Genomic DNA, 23,979 nt, shown 5'->3' on the forward strand with positions numbered 1-23,979 from the left:
GAAGAAATATAATAATATTTTGTTGACTGTTAAACGTAACTCAATTCGCATGAAAAGTTGTTCTAAACTGATATTCGCACTGATTTTTTATTAACTCTTTAACGTTCAAATCTTGTTGTCGAGGGACGTTATACACCATCGCTCAAAAGTCATAAAACAGTTATTATATTAGCTCAAAATTGGAAAAAATTAAATATATAATAAAGACATCAAGAAATAGTATTTGTACAGTGAAGAAATTATACACTACTAATATACATAATGATTTTATTAAAACAGGCTTGTAATTGAAAATTCATGATCTATACCAAATACCAACATTTTATTAAAAATACGAGATGTCCTAACACTTTTGAACAAGGGCGTTCAAGAGATAGTTTCGATTCGATAATATCAATGTTTAAATCAAATAAACCGGCACGTGATCAACCTATTGACTCCATTCGTGAATTATACGGACTTGAGCAAACTGGATGTTTCTACTTGCTTGCTGGTTTATGTTATAGGTTTGCACAAACTAGATATTTCCACTATATGTCAATTTATGCAATATAGAAATATATATCTTTTGTTTCCCTTTTTGTTTTTAATTCAATTTTAAATAGAATTTGTCGTTACATTTAAGTTAGATTATATATTTTGTTAGTGTATTAATACCTAATTCTAAGGTTTTAACTTTTCAACTTGAAATGTCGCTGTACTTCCATATTTTATTTCCCACTATGTTCCCTCTGTTCAATACATGTGAATTGTTTCAACAATTTAGTACTAATGCACATATTCAACTGTTTTCGAACTTTCATTTAATTATTTGTATTTCGATATTTCATTGGTCGTAAAAATACTTCCTGTTGTTATATTTGATATAACTCTTCTATTACTTCGGGTTAAAAACGTGGAGCATCATTAAATTGTCAGATAACTTTAATTAACTGATATTTATAGGCTTAAATAATAAGAAATAATATCATGATATAATTATGACTGAATACGATAAAACTGAATGTATAAAATTCCAGCGACATTCAAAATTACCATACCCATTGAGACTGAATAACCTTTTTAAAATTGGACCAAATGATTTGGATTTTTTTTAGAAATTAGGAAGATTATTTTACTAGATCAAGTATAAAAAAATTTTTTGAAAAAACTACAACTGGTCGGAATCGCCAAGAAAGAAAGTAAACATTATATTTTCCGCAACTTCTTTGTCTGAGCTTGTAATGAAAATTTAAACGATACATTTTAAACATTTATATCAGTTACATACATGCTGAAAATTTCATCGAAATCGGTTAACGTTGCTATGAGCTGCAAACGTTTAAAGATGGTGAAAAATGGCCTAAAATTTACGTCTTTCGGTGCCTGTCGCTTGTTTTCGCGACAACCAATTTTAATAAAATTTTCGGCATATATGTACATGTATAACTGATAGAAATGTTCGAAATGTTGTTTAAAGTTTCATTACAATTCCAAGAAAAAATTTTGGGAAATGCGATCCTTACTTTTTTTCTTGACGATTCCAACCAATTGCAATTTTTTTAGAACTTTTTTTATACGTCATCTAGTAAACTAATCCTCCTAACTTATCAAAAATATTCAAACCGTGCGGTCCTATTTTTAAGCAGTTATTCAGTTTTAAAGAGTGTTGCAACAATTTTGGAAGTTACTGTAAATATAGAACTTTAAATTGACAACTAAACATATTTGTATAATCTCAACAAATTAAAATTTACTATCTCTGTATTCACAATTATATCTGTGAATATTAAAATTTATTTAATAGCATAGTTTGATAATGTTTCATAAAGTTTCTGGTTGTACAATAAGCTATGCTGAAGGAAAAATGCGATGATTACTAGAAAATGACTCACTATATATAGTAAAATAATTTTAATAAAAATCACAAGAGATTTAAATTATAATAAACTCCTAATATATCTATATCTAACTATTTGGTGCTCCTTCCATCTTCAAATTGGTGATGGTATTGCTAATGATTTCACTACAAATCGCTTCAATTACACTTCGCTAAATTATGTTTCCCAAACAAACATACATAATACAAAATGAAACAATCGATTTGGCTTCAGTTTCTCAACTAAAGTGTTATAATAAAAACCAGAAATATTTGAATAAGAATTTTCTATAAGGAACAATCTAAATATCTGAAAGCCAAATCGACAATACAACAAACCGCATATATATCTTGCTTACTGTATATATATGTTCCTAAGAAGAAAGAAGGAAGATCATAAATTATTAATTAGAAATACACTATGGGTCTGAAACGAATGAAATCAGCGAGATTCTAAATTCAAAATAAAAATAACAAAATTACGTCGAAGCATTTATTTTCGAAAGAATGTATATGTGTTACTTTTCAAGTACATATATATTTGCTTCATTCCCAGCTATACAGGAATAAATAATCGACAAAAGACTATTTTACGTATAAAAATGTAAAATAGAAATTTTTCGTTTGAAGCTTCCTTTTGAAGAAAATAAAGTTTGATCCTATTCGGTCAAGAAATCGCATATTCAACAAACTTTCAAATTTTATTTTCTTGAAAATTAAACTCTAAGCGAATAAATCTTATTCTATATTTTCGGGTCGAAAAAATTTAATTTATTTTCGTATGTAGAATAACATCCTGTCAATTCCTTACTCCTACCCAGTCGAAAATCAATCAAATACATGAATACCTATGTGATAAGTTTCCAAACACGATTTTCTATAAAATGAAATCTTCGACGCAATTTTATCTTTTTATTTTCGTGTTATATTGAACTAGAGAATCTCTCCTGACTTCATTTATGTTATAAATTTAGATCCAAGGTGTATAAATTAAACACAACAATAATATTGTATTGTTTTCAAGTTAGAAAAATAAAACAGTAATATAAAATATTACTTGGCCCCTCTTGCACAATACAACTAATGTTATTAGTGAAATTTTACATATTACAAATTATAAGTTACCTTCTATACATTAGTTTTCTAGAAAACTACTTCTGTACATCAATTTAACAAATTACCATTCAATAGTCTTATTCGACTAATGTTCTATATAAAATAGAAAAATTGTACAACTTATCATTTTGTCAACCTACAGATATTACCAGTAAATCATTATGCATAAAGGTCTCGAAGTTGAAATAATAATAAATATTTGTTAAACTATTCACACAGAAATCGCGGTAGAAGCAGCAAGCATTACCGACACCGTGCATCTCCAGATTGCAATACCGTGGCCAGCTTTGGAAGCAGTTCCTCTGAGAGTCGAGGAGGACTGAATCGATATTACCGTCAAGCTTGGGAAAATCTGCATGAGACGGCCGGTCATAAGACCAATCATCCTCCTCTTCGTCGCAAGGAGACCCTGGATGAACCAGGATACCGAGAAAATTACCGTGGCAACAACACCGAGAGAGATGGTTCAGAATTAGTTGTGAGCGATGTAGCCACGTACCCGTCTAACAAGCACGCCAGCATTTCTGACAAGAAACGCCATCATCATCATCATCATCATCACCACGGTAACTCTACGCCCGAGTGGAGGCAGTCTCAGTCTCATCACAGATACTAAACATAAAATCGGTTACCTAGAACCGCTTATTTTTTTGAGATTTTCGGTGAATCGATTATTGTGACGAGTCGCGATTAGATCACGAGCAAGTTGTATTTTTTATGCTGTATGCATATTTTATAAATGGTGACGCACTGGAAGATGGTGACTTTATGTTAGGAAATACGTACAAAATGTAAGGTAAATTTCCTTCAATATAGAGTTTTAATTTCAGCAAATGTATTTTTGATTATTTGTTGAATGTGAAAGATATAATTAATTGAATGTTTATTTGGTAATATTTGGATTTAAAAATATTTGTACAGACAAATTTGTTTACATAAGTGAAATACTTCTTGTGTATGTGTATTTTTATATATAAGAACATCTCTTTTTTATTTCTTCAATACAGTAGTATGTGAATTTTATATATTGATCTGATTCTTTAAGAAAAAAATTAATGAATTCATATATTGCTTTAATTTCAATTTTAATTTCTAAATAACTTTACTTTTTATAGAAAAGCACATCTATCTCAAAATCTTTTGAGGTGGATCGTTGACATTTTCTATAATATTCTAGATCTAAATTACACATATACATTTTGAAACATGTATAAAATCTTGTGTTTAAAATTCAACTAACTGTTTCTAGTAATTCAGCTAATTCTAAGTTAGAATATCAAAAATGTATATTGTTTTCCATTTACAATTCAAAGTTTACTTAGAAGAATGTATATTTAACATGAATTATAAATCTTTGTCCCAAATTTTTTCAAGAAATATGTATATGTATATCTAATATTCTTAGAACAATATTTTGTAGTCATTTGACGAAGAAATTAGTAAAATAAAATATTACCAAATGCATATATATCATAACAAACGTTTGACAAATATTTAAAATCATTTTTTTTAGAAATAAAGTTTCATGTGGATAAATTTTCTTATATTTCATCTTCTTTTTAGCATTAAATCACCATCCATCCATGTATTCTGCTATATCATTTATGAAATAATTTGTAACTCCATTTAAAATGGAAACTTAAAAGAACATGGTGAACAATTCAAACGTTGCGTAGGAGAATTTTTAAGCGTGATTCATAGATAGAAAAACTAATTCATCCTACATTTATTGTTCTGTTATACAGTAAATTATTTACGACTACCTTGTTACGTAATGTAAATACCGTATACTGCAGTAGCGTAAGTCAAAGATGAAAGTTGTGAATGTAGGAGGATCACGAGTTGATCGAAGGATATGCCAAAAAAATGAGAAAGTAATATATGTATATGTATAATTACTGATCAAACGAATTCTAATAATTTTTAAACGAATTCGATACAAACTATTATAAGAATGTTTGATTATAATAGGATTGACAATATTTTATGAAAATCATACGCATACTCGGTTGATCAATATCTGTAATGGGCACCTTGGCCTCGCCTTAAAGGAATCGAACAAACTCATAACGAAACGATATTCGAAGATGGTACCGTTAAGGAAAGGCCGACGCTATACATATCAGAATCAAAATTCATTTAGTTATGGTGCTCATTTTAAGACACTTTGCACTTATTTAAATTCATGTCGGATCTGTTTTTGCAGATTTTAAAACACCTTAATAAAATATTTGTGTTTAGTATTATTTTAACCAGTTGAACATCTTTTCTCATGCTTGTCAAGAATAAAACATATATAATTAATAGATATGTATTTATTCATTGACTGACGTAAGATATTCGTAGTAAGTTTGTACATGTATTTATTTAATACTTCAGTAATCTACAAAAAATTGTAATAGTGCCATTATGGGCAAACTTGTTTAATTGTATCTATACATGCATTCTAGTTGTTTAAACATAAACACAGAATGGTGAACACTCGTGTATCTTCAGTAACTTGTTATGTACGTACATAGTTAGTTTTAGTCTTAGTTATGCACGAATTGTTTCAACTAAAAATATTTATGTATCATAATTGTTTCACAGAAGTTCATAAAGGAAAATACAAATTGTTCAAAAAGTTAATAAGATAAATTTAATTCTTTTAATACATCATTTTTGTTTAAAAAAATAAAAAACTACTTATCATAAAGTAGTTAAATGTAGCACACACAGCGTTAAAAATATCATATTTAATTATGCAGCCATTCATCTATTAAGTGTCCAACTTCAACTCTGGCAGCTTTCAACTGAAGTGGATCATTTTTGGAAGGAGGATACATGTTGGCACAATGAGCAGTACCTATGGTCATAATAATAAATAAATTTTTTGTATTACACGAAAAATGAAAAATTTCAATTAATATGTACACACCATCAATATAAATGACAGGTATTTGCGGATTTGCTGATTTTGTAATTCCCAAAACATGCCAAGGATCAATTGATCCATGTACAAATACTACATTTGTAGTCTTTAAATCTAATCCTCCATACAGAATATTTGTTCTATTCACTGCCGAATTCAGCAAATGAATATTGTACCTGTTAGAATACGGAAATGTTATAATTTTATAGCTAATGATTTATCATAATTGAGAAATGTATTTATCGTAATTTTAAATAAACCTTGGGCCAAATATATCAATGCATTGTTGTACAAAGAAATCTACTGGGAAAGTTTCACTAAATAATTTTGGGCGTGCTGTCGAAGTTTGAAAGAATCCAAATTCTGTACACGTTTGGTACGTCCATTGACGTCCTACAAGAAATATATTTTAAAATACAATAAATAAAAATTAAAACAGCAATAGTATAAGTAAAAAAATACATTACCCCCTTCTGCTTCTTCGCTAGCCCATGTTATGTTCCGAAGTTTATGAATCATTTTATTATACATATAATCCAAACACTTTTTTTCTGATGCCTGTAATATTTTAGTGCTCAAAGTTGCAAGTCTGTCAATAGCAATACCCAATGTTTCGTTTGTTAATATGTCGCAGGCACTATCGATAGTTAAATTAGCCATTGCGGAATTATTACGATTGTCTTTATTGTACTGTACAATACCAGCAAAGATGCTTGCTATTGTTTCATACAAATTCGAAATATCATTACGTTTGGTATGTTCGTTGATTGGATCACATAAACTATAAGTAAAAATAATTTTTCAATAATGATATATTTGATTTGTAAATGAAGAATTTTACTTTTACTTACATAAATTTTTTAGCTATTCCTTGTTGACCGATAGGATGATGTAACATTATATGAAATTGTTTGTTTGCTTCTAGTATTGCATTTACACATGCTTCAGAATATTCTTTGAGGGCATTTTCAACAACAACAAAGTATTCTATGAAGTATAATTATTAATATAAAACACTTCTGTTTTAAATAAAATATTTTTTATATTTAAGTGTATCTTATATTTACCCTGAAAATCAATTTCTGCTAATAAAGGACCACTAGCAGAAACAGCCCCGTGTACTAAATGAGGATATTTATTACGCAACCAAGCAGCTAATGATCCAGCATATGATCCTCCAAATGCAATCCATTTAGTACCAGCTGGTAACTTGTAATTAATATTGATGAATTCTATAAAGTAAGCCAAATCTGCAAGTGCCTGTTGCGATGAAAGATACATTAAATTTTTCACGCCGAGATCCCTGCAGATAACAAAAACGTAACATTATAACTTAAAATGTATCAATTATATATTTTATAAACAATATTACATACGAAGTAGGATGACTTTGTCCATAAAAGCGGTGTTCCACTTGAAAACATAGCGCTCCAAATTGCTTAGCATATTCGATCCATTGACCTTCTGCCATCCATTTAGCATTTGCTGCAGCTTCACCACTTATCATCAAAAATACTGGACCACCTTTCTTATAGTGCTCTCCATTTACGAAATATCTCTGAAAAAATAATAAAAAGATTTATATTACAAAATAAAAATTAAGAAATATTTAATATATTCTTATTACCTGTTGCCAAACACGCGCATCAGTTGGATCAAAGTGATCTAGAAACTGTGTAAACCATTCAGCACTTGGAAGTTCATGATCTTCAGATAAAATTGGAGCACCTAGATTACCATATTTGCTTCGACCCCTCATAAAAGTCTCCCATGATATACTATTATTTATAAAATTAACGAAGAATAATAATAGTAGTAAACGGTTCATAGTATCTTAGGTTTGGATAAACTATAAAATATGCATTCTGAAAAAATAAAAACTAAATTTATTATTTATATTACACATAAAAAATTAATATATTACGAATATTATTTTATCAATTTTATTCTCTAATAAATTAAAACATAACGATAACATAGTTAATACTACCTTTTTAAAATACAAGTTGTCTTACATTTATTATTTACAGAAATGATATTTTTAAAATTAGTTCTTATAATGTAGGCACTAATATTATTCTTGTACAAATTTACACGTGTTTTTTATATATGAGTACTACAACTTATTAACTTGAAACCATGCTTGGAACAAAATTCCAATCTTTCCAACATGATAAAACTAAAAGAATATAAATATAAAAAGCAGAGGAATGTACTTACAAATTTTATAGTAATGATAAGTTGTTCTTTCCTGTTTAGAGCTTCTTTTTCTTTATAGTACTTATTGAATAATCTACTTAGTTCGTTTTAATATATACAATATTTAGAGAAAACATTATAATTTGTAACGTTGATGTAATGAACAATTTTGCTGCTTTGCAAAGGCACTATATGTGTATTGTTAACTTGTTGACTTGTAGCAGCTTGTAGTACGTGCAGTCTAATGTATATATATATTATATGTATAGCTGATATAGTATGTGCATTTTTTGTATAGCGCCCCCTATAAAACGGTTTATTACAATAAATATATATATATGTATATCATATACACGAGTATAAGTTAGCAAATAAAAGCGCATAAATCATTTTACGAAAATAGTTCCTGAAAAAAAGACAGATACAAAAGTTCCAGATAACATTACCAAAAATGGCTCTAAATATATGAAAACATTTTAGATTTTAAATAAATGATACATGTAGTTAAAATATTATCAATGTAAACTGTGTAGTGTTAATTGTTAACGTAACTCGTAAGTACACTTATTTGTCTTGTATTACTTTTTGTTGTACTGGATATTAATTAGATTAAATATGTTATAATGAATAAAATCCAATTTTTTTTTTCATTTGAAAAGAGTTACATTAAGAATCTTCTTCTATTATTGATTATACATACACATAATTACTTCTTAAAAGATAATTATCATACAATCTACTAAAACTATATTTTTAATGTTTTATACATTTTTCTACGCATTATACTATTTATCTTATGATATTATAATATTTTGTTTTTTATATATTTAATAGTTCCGTTTATATATATTTAAGTATATATTTGTGCATGTTGCAATCTTTTACAAAGTAGAAGATTGAATTCACATATATATTTAATAAAATTTTATTATTGTTATAACATTTAAAAATGCTTGACAAAATCGAAAAAATGTTTTATTTATATTAAAAATTAAATTCAAAGTAAATGTTAATTGAGAGAATATTCTGAGGGTAATAATATAATAAAAGATTGTCTCAATATCTGATAAAAAATACAAAAATCCACATAGCCAACTTCAAATAAAAATGTTCGTAATTATTTGTGTGCTATAGTTCTACTTTCTTATATATAATCAACTATTTGATGGATATAGTTCGGTTAAAAAAAATAAAAATAAAACGTTTGTACAAAAACAATATACATATATATATATATATGAGGATATATTTTTTACATTCAATATGCATGTATACATATGTACGTAAACATATAAACAAAATCTTTTTTTTGTAAAGTAAGAATTGAAATATGAATGCTTAACATTATAAACTGCATATAACTATTATAGATTATATACATATCACATATAAGCATTTTATCTAACTGAAATAAATCTTCGAGCGATGACATTATCAAAGGTATATAATCGGAAAATTCTCGTCGATCCTTACTATACAGATGGACACTAGAAGCTATCTATATTTGCGAAAAACGTTCTAAATTAAGTAATAAAAAGACTTGTAGCCGTCTAATGAATATCGCCTGTGCGTATGAAGAAACAATGGTGCTATGTGTCGTGTAAAGCTCGATAGTTAAACATAAGAAGTAAGAATAAAGACATCCATATATATGCGTCAGGAAGATGATACAGTTCCACTGTACATGCGAATGTGTGTGTTCAAGCGTCAGGGCGTGTCCAGGCCTGAGTTGAGGCAAAGGACGATTGGCAGTCGTTTAGAGGCATCTGGAAGAGTCGGTTGACAAGAAGCGTGCGTGCGAGTGGATTTACGAGGTCTCCGGAGTATAATATATGTGTATAACTGTTGTGTGTGAAATAAAGTGAATTATTTGAATTTCCGAATCCCTCCTATATCTTTACAATATGTAAGTAATAATAATTTATCATGAAGTAAACGAATTCAGAAAATATTAATTTAGTACTGCCGACAAAGGTTTTAAGTGCATTATATGTGTATGTGACCTCTTTCGTGGTTTAATTCCTTAAAGACGAGCGTGAAACGAAACATTTGATTAAATTGTTCATCTTTTCATTTTCTACTTTGCAATTATATTATCATAATATTTCACTTTGCTCATTTTATTATATTGTTATTTTTTTGGTATACGCTGTTCGTAATAATAAATTAATACATCGAGTAAATGTTGTTTATGAAGATATATAGACTATAGAAATAAAAAAGTTTCTTCAATTATAATGTATGATTTTCTCACTTTGTACTTCACTTATATATCTCATTCTTTTATGTATGCTTTATTATATACATAATTATTTTATGGAAATTTTTAATATTATACATTTATATCGCTTTAGCAATAATTTAAACGAATTTGTTTATTGCAGATTATTGCATTAATTGAAGCAAGATGAAGTTTGCAGAACATTTGTCTGCTCACATTACGCCTGAATGGCGTAAGCAATACATAAGCTACGAGGTAAAATAAAATAGCCTTGGAAATTAAAATATTTATATTTTAATTGTCTTTGTTAAAAATTTATTTCTATGCTAATGGAGATATACAGGGTGTTTCAGAATAAATAGGAAATATTTTAGGAGTAGCTTCTGCATATATAAACAATAGAAAGACTTTATATAAATATATCTTACTTGAGTTTGTTTTCGAGTTATAGTGGATTTAATTTTTATTCTTTTATTTTGTATACTACAGTATATACTGCTTTTCATAAAAGGTATTTGAGATGGTATTTTTATATTCCAATGCAAGCTTGCAGATATCTTACCAATGACTGTCTTACTATGTTTAAATATCCAGATGTAGTCTGTATTTGCTGGAAACTTGAGAAACACAATACTTGTCTACGGAAAGAAATATGAATTGCAAAAGAAAAACCGTTATAATTTGAAAAGAAAGTCAAATAGGACATATCCTCATATGAACTTTTTATGGTTTAGGTATACAGAAGCCACTCCCAAAATATTTCCTACTTATTCTGAGACACTCTGTACAATGAAAGATCAGAACACTATTAATTAAAATGACCTCTTTGGGTTAATAGGAAATGAAGGTAATGCTCTATACTGCTATAGAAGAAGCGCCGTCAGCTGAAAGTGTTGTTCGTGATATTTCGATCGCACCGATAGAAAGTTCTGATCAAACGCAAATTTTGCGTATGATGGGTGAAGAAGAAAATGTTGTACTCAATAGAGGTAAACGTAAAGTTGGTGGTAAACGACAAGCTACTAGTAAAGAAGACAAACGGGCATTGCTGAAAGAAGAAACAGTTGATATAGATATATCAAATGCCAGTTAAAAATAGTTCAATTGTTTTATTATCAGAACCTACGCAAAGCAATATTATTCCAAATTTAATGTAATTTTTATATAGGCAATAGTTTGCCAGAAAGAGTGCAGGTCGTACTTTATGAACAATTAATATTTCCTTTGTGCATCAAAATTTAAGATTGTGAGGCTGAACTGAACAAGTGCCTTGTATATATCCTGTTTATTAAACTATGAATTTAATAACTTAGTGTAAAGATATAGAAGGGATTCGGAAATTCAAATAGTTCACTTTATTCAACACACAACAGTTATAAACATATGTTATACTCTAAAGACCTCGTAAACCTACTCGCACGCTCGCTTGTTGTCAACCGACTCTTCCAGATGCTTCTTAACGTCTGCTTATCGGATTTACATGATTTGTCGAATTACTTAATAGAACCTTTAAACCTTATTACTTTATTTACATTCCTCTTAGTTTACATTCATCCATGACCTAAACCTTTCAAATTTCTCTCTACACAGTGCCTTCGTAAAAATATCCGCAGTATTTTCGCCTGTACTTACTTTAATTATATTTATCTTGTTTTCCTCTAAGCACTCGTGAACGTAGTGGTAATTCATACTTGAAAAATGTATAAAGTGTATCATAATAGTTGTACATAGATATTAGTGAGTTGTATGTAGAAACAGGGTTGATATTTTAAGATGTTCATTTTGCAACGAGCAACAGTGCAGTCTATCTGTTATTATAGTATTATAATTTTAATTAAAGGGAAAGCGCACATTACATTATAATGTTCATAATTTTTGGTGACAAATATAAGTTCTAGATTAATTGTCACTGGGAAGTGGTATTTGTAGCTTATCTCATCAAACAATTGTATTTATTTTATATGTGATTATATATAATTATATGTGATTACATATAATTGTATGCAGTTTGTAGCGAATTAAATATGTAAATAATACTTGCATATAGGCTATTTATAATTCATTAGTAAAATGTTCAGTATTAAGAGAAGAGTGTGCTGTATTTCGCGTCCTTTATTTGTTGATCATATATACGTTCCAAGCAAGGCGGTTGAATACCCGGCACCTCGCTGTATTCTGTAAAAAGACAATAGTTCGTAGTCATTTATCAATTTATCATTTATCAATTTATCATTTATCAATTTGTCATTTATCAATTTTGATGTAGCTTACTCTATCGGAGCCTCTTCCATTTCAATGTCTCCTTCTTCCTCCTCACCAGTCGTGATAACATGAATGGGAGCCTGGTGGTCCACCCCCATCCGGCCACGGTCACAAGCTAACGACACAGCGGGGCCCGCTTGTCCACCCACGTCTACGCCGGTACTGGGGTATCCCTCCCTTGCACGGTAAACTTCATTATTTATATTTTCCGACATATCATCATTATCTTCATCATCAAGGGTTTGTTTTATCGTGTTGGTGCCTTCTCGTCTTGGTGCCACTCACTCTTTCGCACCCTACCCCGTTCGGGACCGATGCAGGGTGACGGGGAGCCCCACGTGAAGGTGAGGTGAGTGGTCTTGACAGATATGGGCCCACCAACTTCTCCGAAGTTCTCCGCACCGGATCAGCGATCTGACGGGCGCCACAGCGCCGACCAGCCGCCACCCGACTATAGGTGAACATCAGATACATCGGGGTTTCTTAGGGCATGATGCTACGCACTGAGAACCCATACCCGCCTCGTGCTCCCCATGTGAAATGTGTATCTATGTGAAGTCCAAGGTATTTGACTTGCCTTGTTTGTGTTATTTGCGTGCCATTCAGGAAGATGTTTGGTGTTATCTGTTTTCTCAATGTGAATGTGATGTGGTTGCATTTGTTAGGGTTAGCTTTGATTTGTTTGTCTTGTAGCCACTTTTCTATTTTTGTGATGTGCTCTTGTAGTATTGTGGCTGCTGTTACAGGGTTAGTGTGCCTGACTAGCACGGCTGTGTCGTCCGCGAATGTCAGTATTTTGCTATTGGTAGTTGTTGGAATGTTGGCCGTGTATAGTGTGTATAGTATGGGTCCTAGGACGCTTCCTTGTGGAACACCTGCTTTGATGTCTTTTGCTTCGGAGTGTGCGTCCTTGATTTTTACTGTGAAGGTTCTGTTGCTTATGTATGATTTTATTATTTGATATATTTTTTCCGGGAATTGTTTCTTGATTGTTTGTATTAGGCTTTCGTGGTTTATTTTGTCGAATGCTTTCTCTATGTCCATGAATAGGGCTGTACAATATTGTTTGTTTTCTATTGTGTGTATTATTTCGTTGACAAGCCTGTGCATTTGTTCTATGGTGGAGTGTTTATTTCTGAATCCAAATTGATGGTCTGGTATTAGTTTTTCCTTCTCTATTATTGGTTTTAGTCGGGCGTATATTACTTTTTCTAGTATTTTGGAGAGCACGGGGAGTAGTGATATTGGTCTGTAGGATGTTGCTTCATGTGGGTCTTTGCCTGGTTTGGGTAACATTATGATTTGTGCCTGTTTCCATAATGTAGGATAATATTGTATTCTTAGTATTGCATTGAATATTATTGTAATTAGCCGTATCGCTTTTGGATGGAGGTTTTTCAATATTTTGCCATTGATTAGATCGATTCCTGGTGCTTTGTTGTTTTTTGTTTTTCTATTATGTTTATTATTTCTTGTGCTGTTGTTTTGGGTATGGTGTATTGCTTGTCGATTGCAGTGCTAGTGGCTATCGCGTCGTCGTCCGTATGGCTATTGTGGTTGCTGTTATTGATGTTGTGTGGTGTAAATGTGTTGCATAGGTGGATGGAAAATTCTTCGGCTTGCTCTTCGTTGCTTCTTGCCCATGTGTTGTCTGCTTTTCTGATTGCTGGGGCTGGTTTTATCGCCTTCTTTATTTTTTTTGTGGCTTTCCATAGCGAGTAGTTGTAGTTCTCGTGTGCAGATAGTGACTCTATGAACTTTGTGAATTCGTTGTTGTTGTGCTCTTTTATTTCGTTTTTTATTTCCTTTGCGAGTTTGTTTAGGTGTTTTTTGTTTTCTTTTGTTCTATGTTTTTGCCATTTTGCTTTCGCTTTTCTTTTATCTCTAATTTTTTCGAGGATGTCTGATGGGATTTGTTTTGTTTGTCTAGTGGTAGTTGCTGGTTTTGTGGTTGCCCGTGCTGCCTCTTGTATAGTTTTTGTAAGTGTTGTTACAGCTTGTTCGATGTGTTGGGGCGTTTTCAGTGGGATGTTGCAGTTGATTTTGCTTTCAATTATTTCTTTGAAGGTTTGCCAATTAGTGGATTTGTTGCATAGCGTCTCTGAGTTGTTGTAGAGTATTGGCTTGTTTCTGTATGTTATTATTATGGGTGTATGGTCGGAGCTAAGCTCGAGGCTGGATGCTATATTTATTTTATTTCCGTTTAATCCCTTTGTGACTGCAAAGTCGAGTAGGTCAGGGATTTTGCCCAGGTCTGTCGGCCAGTATGTCGGTCTTCCTGTGGATAATATATTGAGATTGTTTTTCCTGATGTGGTTTTCCAGGGTTCTGCCTCGAGGTGTAGTGATTCTTGATCCCCATGTTGTGTACTTTGAGTTGTAGTCACCTGCTGCGATAAACTTGTCGCCTAGTTGTTGGAAGTATTCTTCCCACATTTGTGCTGTAATTTTGTGTCGCGGTGGTGCATATACTGCTGACAGCTGTAGACGGTTGCTGCTAGTTTGTACGGTAACGGTAGTTGCTTGTATGTGTTCTTTACTAACTTGGCTGTGTAGGTGGTGTTTAATGTCGTTTCTTATTATCACTGCGGTCCCTCCGTGTGCTTTTCCTGAGGGGTGCTTGGTATCGTATATGGTATAGTGCGGTATTTTTGTGTAGCTTTTTATTGTGAAATGCGTTTCTGATACGAGTAGTATGTCTATGTTGTTGTGGTATAGGAATGCTTTGGTTTCAATGGCCCTTTGTTGTAGGCCGTTAGAGTTCCAGGCAGCTATTTTTAGTATGTCCGTTTTTACTTTTTGCTTAGCATGGTTGTTATCAGTTGTATCATAGCTGTGGTTTGTAATGATTGCTGTTTGAATGCTTCGTTTAGTTCGCTTATCGTTCTTGTTAACATGTCGGTGCTTTTGATGGATTGTTTTAATAGTTCTTTTATTTCTGTAGCGTCGTTGGTGTTATTGTTGTGGTTTTGGTTGGCTACGGGTGTTACTTCCTTGGTTGCTTGCGCGTAACTTCGACTGCCAGTGGTGTTGATATTGTTGTGGTTGTTGTTCATTACGTACTGTACTTTTATTGGTGTCTCAGCTTCTGCCCTGTCTTGTTGTGTGTGTGGTAGTTATATGTCCTGCTTCTAAGCGGCGGAAACAATTTACGTTGGAGTATTTTTCTGGCTGGGCAGCCTTTGTAGCTGGCTGGGTGGTTTCCGTTGCAGTTGTAGCACTTTACCTCGTTTATTTTTCCCGTATATGGGCAGTAAGTTGTCAGGTGCTTTTCTGCGCATTTGACGCACACCGGGTTTCTGTTGCAGTAATTTTTTGTGTGCCCATATTGTTGGCACCGCATGCATTGAGGTATGTCTTTTTTTTTGTCTGGGTGGTTCAACTGTGATTATTGTGTTTAAGATTTGTTTAATGTCATAGATTTCCTTGTTGTTTTTGTTCGGTTCTAGTTCTATTAGGAACAGCGGTAGTGGTTGTTTGGTATCAAATCTTGTTATGTTATTTATTACCCTTACCTGGTGTCCGATTTTGGCTAGTTCGTCACATATGTTGCTTGTGTTTGTTTTTGGGTGTAGTCCTCTGATAACTGCTTTATAGCTTTTGTCAGTTTTGAGTTGGTAGGTATGGTACCCGGCGTTTTTTTCTTTTAGCACTTTTACCACTTTTCTGTAGGTTTCTGGGGCGTTGGTTAGCACTTTTACCTGGTCCAGTTTTAATTGTTTTATTGAGTAGTTTTCTTTGCCTGCCGTATTGTTTAGCAGTTCGAGGAGGGGGTCTATTACTTGCGCATCGATGTATATTGATGGTGGTTTGGCGTTGTGTTTTGGTTTTTCCGTTGTTTCTGGTTCCTTCTCTTGTGGTAGTATGCTGAAGGGGTTTTGTAGTGGGATTTCTTGGAGCCACTGCTTACTTTCTGTTTCTGCTGTTTGTTGTAATTTTTCTTCTTTTGCTGGGTTAGATCGGGTAAGATCTAAAAATAATTTCTGTAAGTCCCACGTGTTGTTAATGGTGATAAATAAATATATACTAGATAACTGTAGACTACAGTTATTCCAACACAATCACCCCTATTATCGTAACTGAAATCAGGGGATCGCCCTGCTCGCGGTGTCGATTCGTACATCGTAACGGGAATTTACGACTCCTGTTGACGCGTCTCAAAGCGAACGCGTCTCCCCGCGACTGGACGAAAATACAATTTCCTTAAGTTAACTTATGCTGTTTATGATATTGCAAAGAAATAAATCATAATATATTCATTAATTAAACAAAGAAATGCTATTACTTGTAAGAACCTATAGTGACAGGCAAGAAATATCACAATTATAGTTTATATTTGGAATTTATTTCACAACAAATACACAGAGCTACATGATAAACAACAGAAAAAATATATAAATTTACTAACTTTTAAATCTTACTTATTAAATATAATCATATCTATACATCGAGTAACACGACATGTATCTATATATCTATTCTATGTATCTATGTGTAACAACAACAATTGTCTAACAAATTTTCAAAGCGTTGATAAATGAAATGATAAAAACTTTCTACTTTTAATACTAGATCAACCAAATTTAGATACGTTAATGAAAGAAGAATTTTGAAAATCAATTAAGGGATATGATACATAACAATAGATACAATAGAGAACAATTGCAACACGATAAAAATTGATACAGCGTTTAACAATGTTTAACAATGTTTAACAATGGGTTAGTTTTCGGGCTCCTGCCACCGGGCACTTGACCCACGCAGTCCCGAAACCGCTTCTGGTTGTGCCGATCTCCCCGACCTGCACCTCCGCGTTTCCGCATCCAGCTGCCGATGCCAGCGCTCGCCGCAATTCTTCCTTCCTCATCGAAATGTCAATTCCTGCCAGCCTCAGCTCCGCCGTCTTTATTGGAGCTGCTATTTTCACCACTGTTGGGTCCAACACCTCGTTGAGTTTTGCCGCTAGACGCGACGCCTTCCCTCTGTCTTTATCGCCGGGGACTCTGATTACTATTGCCCCGGTCATTGCTTTCCGCATTTCTACGGCCTCTACGCCGATCTCCTTCAACGGGATCTTCTCCCTCGCCGTTGCGAGCACGTCGGCGTACGACATGTTCGCTCCCTCCCTTATCGTTATAGTCACCGCCGACGTTCGCGGTGTGCGGGGTAGCTTAGTCGTCCTTTGTGTTTTGGCCGCTTCCTTCCTGGTAGCGGTCGTGGTGTTGGTGCTCTGTTTCGGTGCACCTGTGTTCCTGACCTGCGTAGCCGAGGTCGCCCCTTTCTTTGTTTCATCGCCGGCAGAGGCGGGCGTTTTCTTCTCCTTCCTTTTCTTCCGCGACTCCACCACCTTCCATTCATCGTTCCCCTGTTCTTTCGGGGGTGCCGACTTCTGGATGGTCTTGGGGGTGGCAGAGTGGTCTGCCTTTCTTCTGGGTTCTGGGGTGCGCGGTCGTCCGCCCCCATTTCTTTCCTCGATGGCCTCTCGTATTCTTGGGCCGAGTTCCTTGAGCTCCTTCTCGAGTGCGTCTATGCGCGCGCTCTCGCTCTTGCTTTCCCGCGAGGTGGGGTCCGGCGCGGGCCTTCGTGCTAGTTCTTGACGAAGGGCCGCATTTTCCTCCTCCAGAGCTAGCAGTCTCTCTTCCACTGTCCTCATGGTCGCGGTGCCGCCATTTGGTGCTGGACCAGTCTCCTTCATTCCCCGGTCCTTCCATGCGATGGCGATATATGCCGCTGCATCCCTGAGGACTTTTACGTACGTCCCCTTGAGGTTAGACGACGTGTTTGCCACCCTCATTATTTCCGCTATCCGCCGAGTGACCTCGGCGCTAACGTCCGCCGCTGAACTTGTTCTAACCTCCAATGTTAGTTCAAAGGCGGTTGAATACCCGGCATCTCGCTGTGCTGGACCACGTCATGCATCTCGATTTCGTCATTGTTTACTACGTCGTCGATTGTCTCCATTTGGAAACAGCTGTGCACCCTCCGATGCAAAGTTACATAAAAGTGGCAGCTAAACAGTACCAGAATGAAGTCTGCCAATACCTCACTGATGCTAAGGATTAACACGAACCAGCTATAGCTTCCAGAGTCTGTATTCTGTAAAAAGACAATGGTTCGTAGTCATTTATCAATTTATCATTTATCAATTTGTCATTTATCAATTTTGATAAATAACAAGAGATGTAAAAGACATGTAAACTGCGTAAAATTCTCGGAAGAATTAGAAAGAAGATATTAGTGCTAGAGAACAAAGATATATCACGATTATTCTTAAATAGATTGAAAAAGGAGAAAAAGAAGATTCATTGGACAATCATAAACAAAAACAAAAAATTATAACATACTAGAAGTATATTATAAATGATGGTCTTTGCAATTTGTAATGGCATACGGTACTTTCATTTTATTAATGATTGATGTTACTTTAATTACGAGGTCATTAGCGACAATTACATTTGATTATTTACATTAATCTGGGTTATTAATCACCTTAGACTTTCTATAAATTTTGGCATTTTATGAACCTTTTTCGACTTTAAATATGGTAATTATCTTCAACAAGGAATTTTAGTGCATATTATATTGTAAAATATATATTTACGATTTATAGATATATAATCTTTATTATCACTAGAATATAAAATATGGAATAATTTATTGTAATAATTAATATAGAATAATTTTTATTATATGGTATAATAAAATTATATATTTATTACTCAATATATTTACGTTTATTATATATTTTTCAACAGATAAATAATAAATAGTTTTATTACACGTACGATTACATTTGTTTATGGAATATGTAATTTAACTAATGTATTAGTATTTAAAAACACATTAGTATAAATGTCTATCTTCATAAAAGATATAACTTGGAAAACACGAGGCTGGCACCCCGCTGGGGGTGGCCACCCACATGCTATATTTATTTTATTTTATTGTGCTATCGTCTATGGAGATGACATATTAAAATTTATAGATTTATTTTATATAGATTATTAAATAATGAAGAATTTAACTGAAGGAAAAGAAAACAAAAGTAACGTAGAAAAATAGTAATTAACATTTGAGTAGTGCAACATAGTGTTCAGCAGAGAAAAAGAAATAGGAAAGGACAGTACCGGTGAAAGTACAGACAATACGTACGTTTGTGTAAATGTGAACGACGATCACACATAAAGATGTTAGCGAAAGGACAAAGCTAACGAGGTCGAATACCAGGAAAGCAATGGTAAATCCGGAAAATTTGTTGCGCGGCGTCCACAACGCATCAAAAATACCAGCAAGTCCTGTGAAACTGGCAACTACGCCTACGCACATCTGCAAACCTTGGCCGAGAGACTTGAAGGGCGACAGTAGAACGACGAATACCAAGGTAATCAAACCTGAGAAACATTAAAATCGATTTATATTATAATGTGTTTTAGCATGATAACAATTAAAATATGATTCAATTAAGTTTTAATATATAAAAGTAAATCGTATATAGAGTTATATAAGTATAATAAGATTACAATCACATAAGTTTAAAATACCAATTAAAAAGCACGAAGTATATGAGATACTCTGATTTGAAAATTTTCTTTAATTTTTTAAATGTGTAAAATGTTAAAAAATATCATTTAATTGCCATACATATATATCCTAGATTTGTTTCAAATTTTACAAATATAATCATGATAAGCGAGTTTGCCATTTATAGCCAATACTAATTAAAAATCCAAAATGTTTCGTATAGCACATATAATTACAGTAACACACATATATTCTTAAACGTGTCTATAGGTGTGCGAATATTTTTTTGAGCCTGTGTACTTCAACCTGATCATATATGAAATATGAAATAGTTTTTCAAATGATTATCCATAAATGTGTCAAAAATAGACTTACCAATAAAGCTTTCGAGCATGAATGAAAGGAGGTAGCGCCTATTAGCAGACCACCACTGGGATCTTGGTTGTTGTTGTTCCATCGAACTATTATGTTCACAACAGGTGTCCACAAGTTTCGAATGCTTTCTGCACAAAGGATTGGGATTATATATAATATATGTGTGGCAGTTTTTTTTTTTTTTTTTTTTTTTTTTTTTAGTATAACATTAGATTGATATAAATTATTTTTGCAACGATTTCCGTCAGTAATTTTTATATTTCATATAATAACAGCTAAACTAAACCTTCTTATAGTAGTTCACTTAAACAAGAATTTGTCAATTATTAACAACAACTTCATTAACTTCTCAAACCTGTCAATTTCTAGTTTCACAATTCACTAAAAAAATAAATATGATATTTATAACCGAAAAAACTTCGTGCCTGTTGAAATTAACATTTCACAGGACGACGATTATCTGATTTAACAAAATCTTTCTACCGATAAACCTTTTTTTCAATATAATTCACTAGATTATAATAAGCCAACATCTTTTTCTTTCTTATTCAACAGTGTACATAGTTGTTAAAATCAAAATTATAAAAGAAAATCTCTTATCGTTAAACAACCTACAAGTTAGAAACAAAATTCGACGTGATTTAATTTTTTGGCTTAAAACGTTCCCAACGATCAGAAATCTCTTCTACTTAAAAAATTTTCTCTTTCAAAACGAGCGACCATTCTACTTGATTTTCTCTGTCAGAACGATCATCCGCCAATCAAATATCATTCGTCGGCAAATTAACTATCGCACGATTCCGTCATCTTCGAACTCAGCCTCGAATAAAATCGCCCGATCTTCACAAACGAATCATTTCTTCGTCAGAAAAATCTCTCACTATCTGAACGACTCGTCGAACGATTCATCAAAAGGTGGCAGCGTCATAAACATTGAAACTGTCGCGGCGCTTGGAAGTTTCGGATTGTCAACTGATAGAAAAAAATCTTTCTTTTTCGAATGTTGGAAAATTGGAAAATTGAATTTTAGCAACGAAATATCGCATTTTAAAACATCGCGCGCTTGTAGGTTGCAGATAAAGTTGCGAAAGGCTCGTGAATATACGTACCAGATAGATGTAGCTGTTCGAAGTTGCTGGTTGATAGGGCCGCAAGGAATCGTAACACGCCTCACTGGTCGAAAGTCACGCATATAATTGCATATAAATGCAAATAAATGCGTATAGATGCGTATAGATGTTGCGGATGCGCCTGGTCCAGATCGCAGTCAGATGCTGAGACCGTGAAGCCAAGGGATGCTTGTGCAAAGTGAGAGCTCGACTGGTGGTGATGATGTTCTTCTATGACCGCCTTCTTCAACACCCAATCGCTGACTGAAGTCGGAGCGTTGTTGGCTCGAAGAGGACAACTCGCAACTGCTGTCTTCTCGCTCGGGATAGCTCGTGACTACAACACTCCACGCACCTTTCTGCGCCCTTTTATACTTTTCCATCAAGGTATAACCCCTGGTGATTGCCCCCCACTATTCCGACCGCCTCTCCGTACAATAGCCGTCGTTCTTTCCACCATGGAACACCCCTAAAATTGCTCAACGACCGATCAGAAATCCTTGCGCGATACGTGGTTCGCTGGCAGCGTGCGCGCGTGTCGAGGGCGGAAACTAAAGGTTTGCGCCTGCTTGCTTTCCATTTTAATTACGCTTGCAAATTAGGCTAAGCATGTCTGTGAGTTCTTTATGTAACTTAAAAACGGAACGCCCTACGCATAACATATATAAATATGTAAAATATTTTTCGTAGAGTACTTGAGATATTTAAACGAAATAAAACGAATAAATTTCGTTTCATTTTTTTAATCGAGTACACAAAGATAGGAAATTGCACAAAAATCCGTTTATCCTAATTATTATATATCAAAGCGTGTAGTTTGAGATTAAACGGACATTATTCGGCTCGTTCGATGCGAAACTGATTGATTTGATTCTGTGCTGAAAATTCGCGGCAATTCCTTGGTTTTTAGCGATCTATAAGTAAAAATAGAGAAATTGCTTTTTTTTTAGTTTCTTTTTTAAAGTTTCTTAAAAGTTGCTTGCTCAGGTCAGAGGAGAACGCGTACAAATAATATTATAAATTCTACAATTTGAGGAAATTCTATAATGCGATAAAAATATTTGTACGTTCTAAAATATTAAACTTGCTGCGCTCTTTGAATTTTTGCATCTTTTGTTTAAATGCATAAAAACTTCAACGCACTCAATTTAATTAATCTGATATTAAACATATGATATTCAACAATGATTCTTCTATTTTATCTTCAGTCTTACAAACTGATAATGATTAAATGATAGGAAAATGCGACAGAATTGCTAATGATTTAAAAAAGTAGTAGGTAAAACAGATAAAACACGTTATTATACATATTTATAAAGAATTGGAAATCTATAATAAGATCTTCCAAACACAGTCGTTTTAATCAAATTTTGTATTTATCTTAGTTGTACAAAAAATTATATCCCGTCTTCATCGAAGCTATTGCGATTATCGTATTTAAAGATTTCAATATTTTCAATTTTCAATCTTTAATTTATGTTTTAGATCGACCAACTTTGTCGAAAACTTTATCGAGTTATGTAGAAATCTGAACTGCTACGAGAAAAGTAAACTAGAATTCAATGTTGATCTATAGTTATAGCTAAGAAACTTCGTTTTTATTGGTACTGATTTTAACATTTACTTTCGCTAAAGGTGACTATAGTCTTTCATTATTCAACGCTAGCTGAATGCGAAGGGTGTAACTCATAGTAAGGAAAAGATTAAGGTCTTAACTCTATGTTCTGATGTATTATGGTTCTAGATGCTAGATGCAGTTGTTCAATGCCATGCATTATTTGTCATCGTGTTCTTTCGAATTAATATATATTATTTTTCTGAAAGCTTTTTCGTTCACGGATTTTTCTAAATTTTCTAAATTCTATATACGTTTCTATATTATTATAAATTTTACGAATCTAACAATCCATATTTATTCAATTGCTTTTAATTAATATGGAGAATCAGTTTCCTTAATAAACTGTATTGTCTGTACAATTTATTTTTGGAATTTAAGTCCGATGACCGATAAATTTTTTCAATTTTTAAATAAGTATTTCATATATTCTTGCATACGATTTGTATTTTCCATGTTTTTCTAAACGAAATTTCCCATAAATGCATAAACATCCATAATCTAGTAATTAATAAATGATATCCTTTAGTATATTAATAATTATATTAATTATCAATTTCCTAATTAAAATTAACTGACTAATCAAAATATAATTAACCTGGCTGAATACCCTGAGCTAATTTTGATTGTTTATTTATTATTTAGGTTAAGGGAATAAAATAAAAAACTAAAAGTATAAAATAAAAATAGAAACGTTAATAAAATAAGATAAGAAATGGTGGTTTAGACGATGTGATATGCATGAGAGATACATTTTCTCATGAAAGAATATAGATGTAATATATTGTCAAAT

General features: G+C 32.8%; 3 protein-coding genes across 4 annotated transcripts in view; 2 read left to right on the forward strand and 1 right to left on the reverse strand.

Moving 5' to 3' along the window:
- The window catches only part of LOC132904600 (uncharacterized), a 75,146-nt gene extending 69,517 nt beyond the window's left edge, over positions 1-5,629 (forward strand). The window contains exon 11 of the mRNA XM_060955249.1: positions 3,194-5,629. Within this exon, the coding sequence (XP_060811232.1) occupies positions 3,194-3,590 (397 nt within the window). The 3' untranslated portion in view covers positions 3,591-5,629. The remainder of the gene's footprint in view (positions 1-3,193) is intronic.
- LOC132904607 (putative serine protease K12H4.7) overlaps positions 5,272-23,979 on the reverse strand; it is an 85,304-nt gene continuing 66,596 nt past the window's right edge. Inside the window, exons 1-9 of one of the 2 annotated variants that reach the window (XM_060955262.1) lie at positions 8,106-8,121; positions 7,513-7,750; positions 7,262-7,443; positions 6,953-7,188; positions 6,737-6,872; positions 6,353-6,666; positions 6,146-6,278; positions 5,892-6,061; positions 5,272-5,819 (exon numbers count right to left, since the gene is read on the reverse strand). In XM_060955262.1, coding sequence (XP_060811245.1) covers positions 5,710-5,819; positions 5,892-6,061; positions 6,146-6,278; positions 6,353-6,666; positions 6,737-6,872; positions 6,953-7,188; positions 7,262-7,443; positions 7,513-7,713 — 1,482 coding nt within the window. In that variant the 5' untranslated portion in view covers positions 7,714-7,750; positions 8,106-8,121 and the 3' untranslated portion in view covers positions 5,272-5,709. Of the gene's footprint in view, positions 5,820-5,891; positions 6,062-6,145; positions 6,279-6,352; positions 6,667-6,736; positions 6,873-6,952; positions 7,189-7,261; positions 7,444-7,512; positions 7,751-8,105; positions 8,122-23,979 lie in introns of those variants that run through there. The other variant, XM_060955263.1, reaches the window with a different exon arrangement.
- On the forward strand, positions 9,839-11,978 carry LOC132904591 (solute carrier family 53 member 1-like). Its single transcript, XM_060955213.1, has 3 exons — positions 9,839-9,990; positions 10,469-10,560; positions 11,144-11,978. The coding sequence occupies exons 2-3, from the start codon at positions 10,492-10,494 to the stop codon at positions 11,396-11,398; spliced, it is 324 nt and encodes a 107-aa protein (XP_060811196.1). The 5' UTR covers positions 9,839-9,990; positions 10,469-10,491; the 3' UTR covers positions 11,399-11,978.

Source organism: Bombus pascuorum, chromosome 2 (genome assembly GCF_905332965.1).
Source record: "Bombus pascuorum chromosome 2, iyBomPasc1.1, whole genome shotgun sequence".
NCBI lineage: Eukaryota > Metazoa > Arthropoda > Insecta > Hymenoptera > Apidae > Bombus > Bombus pascuorum.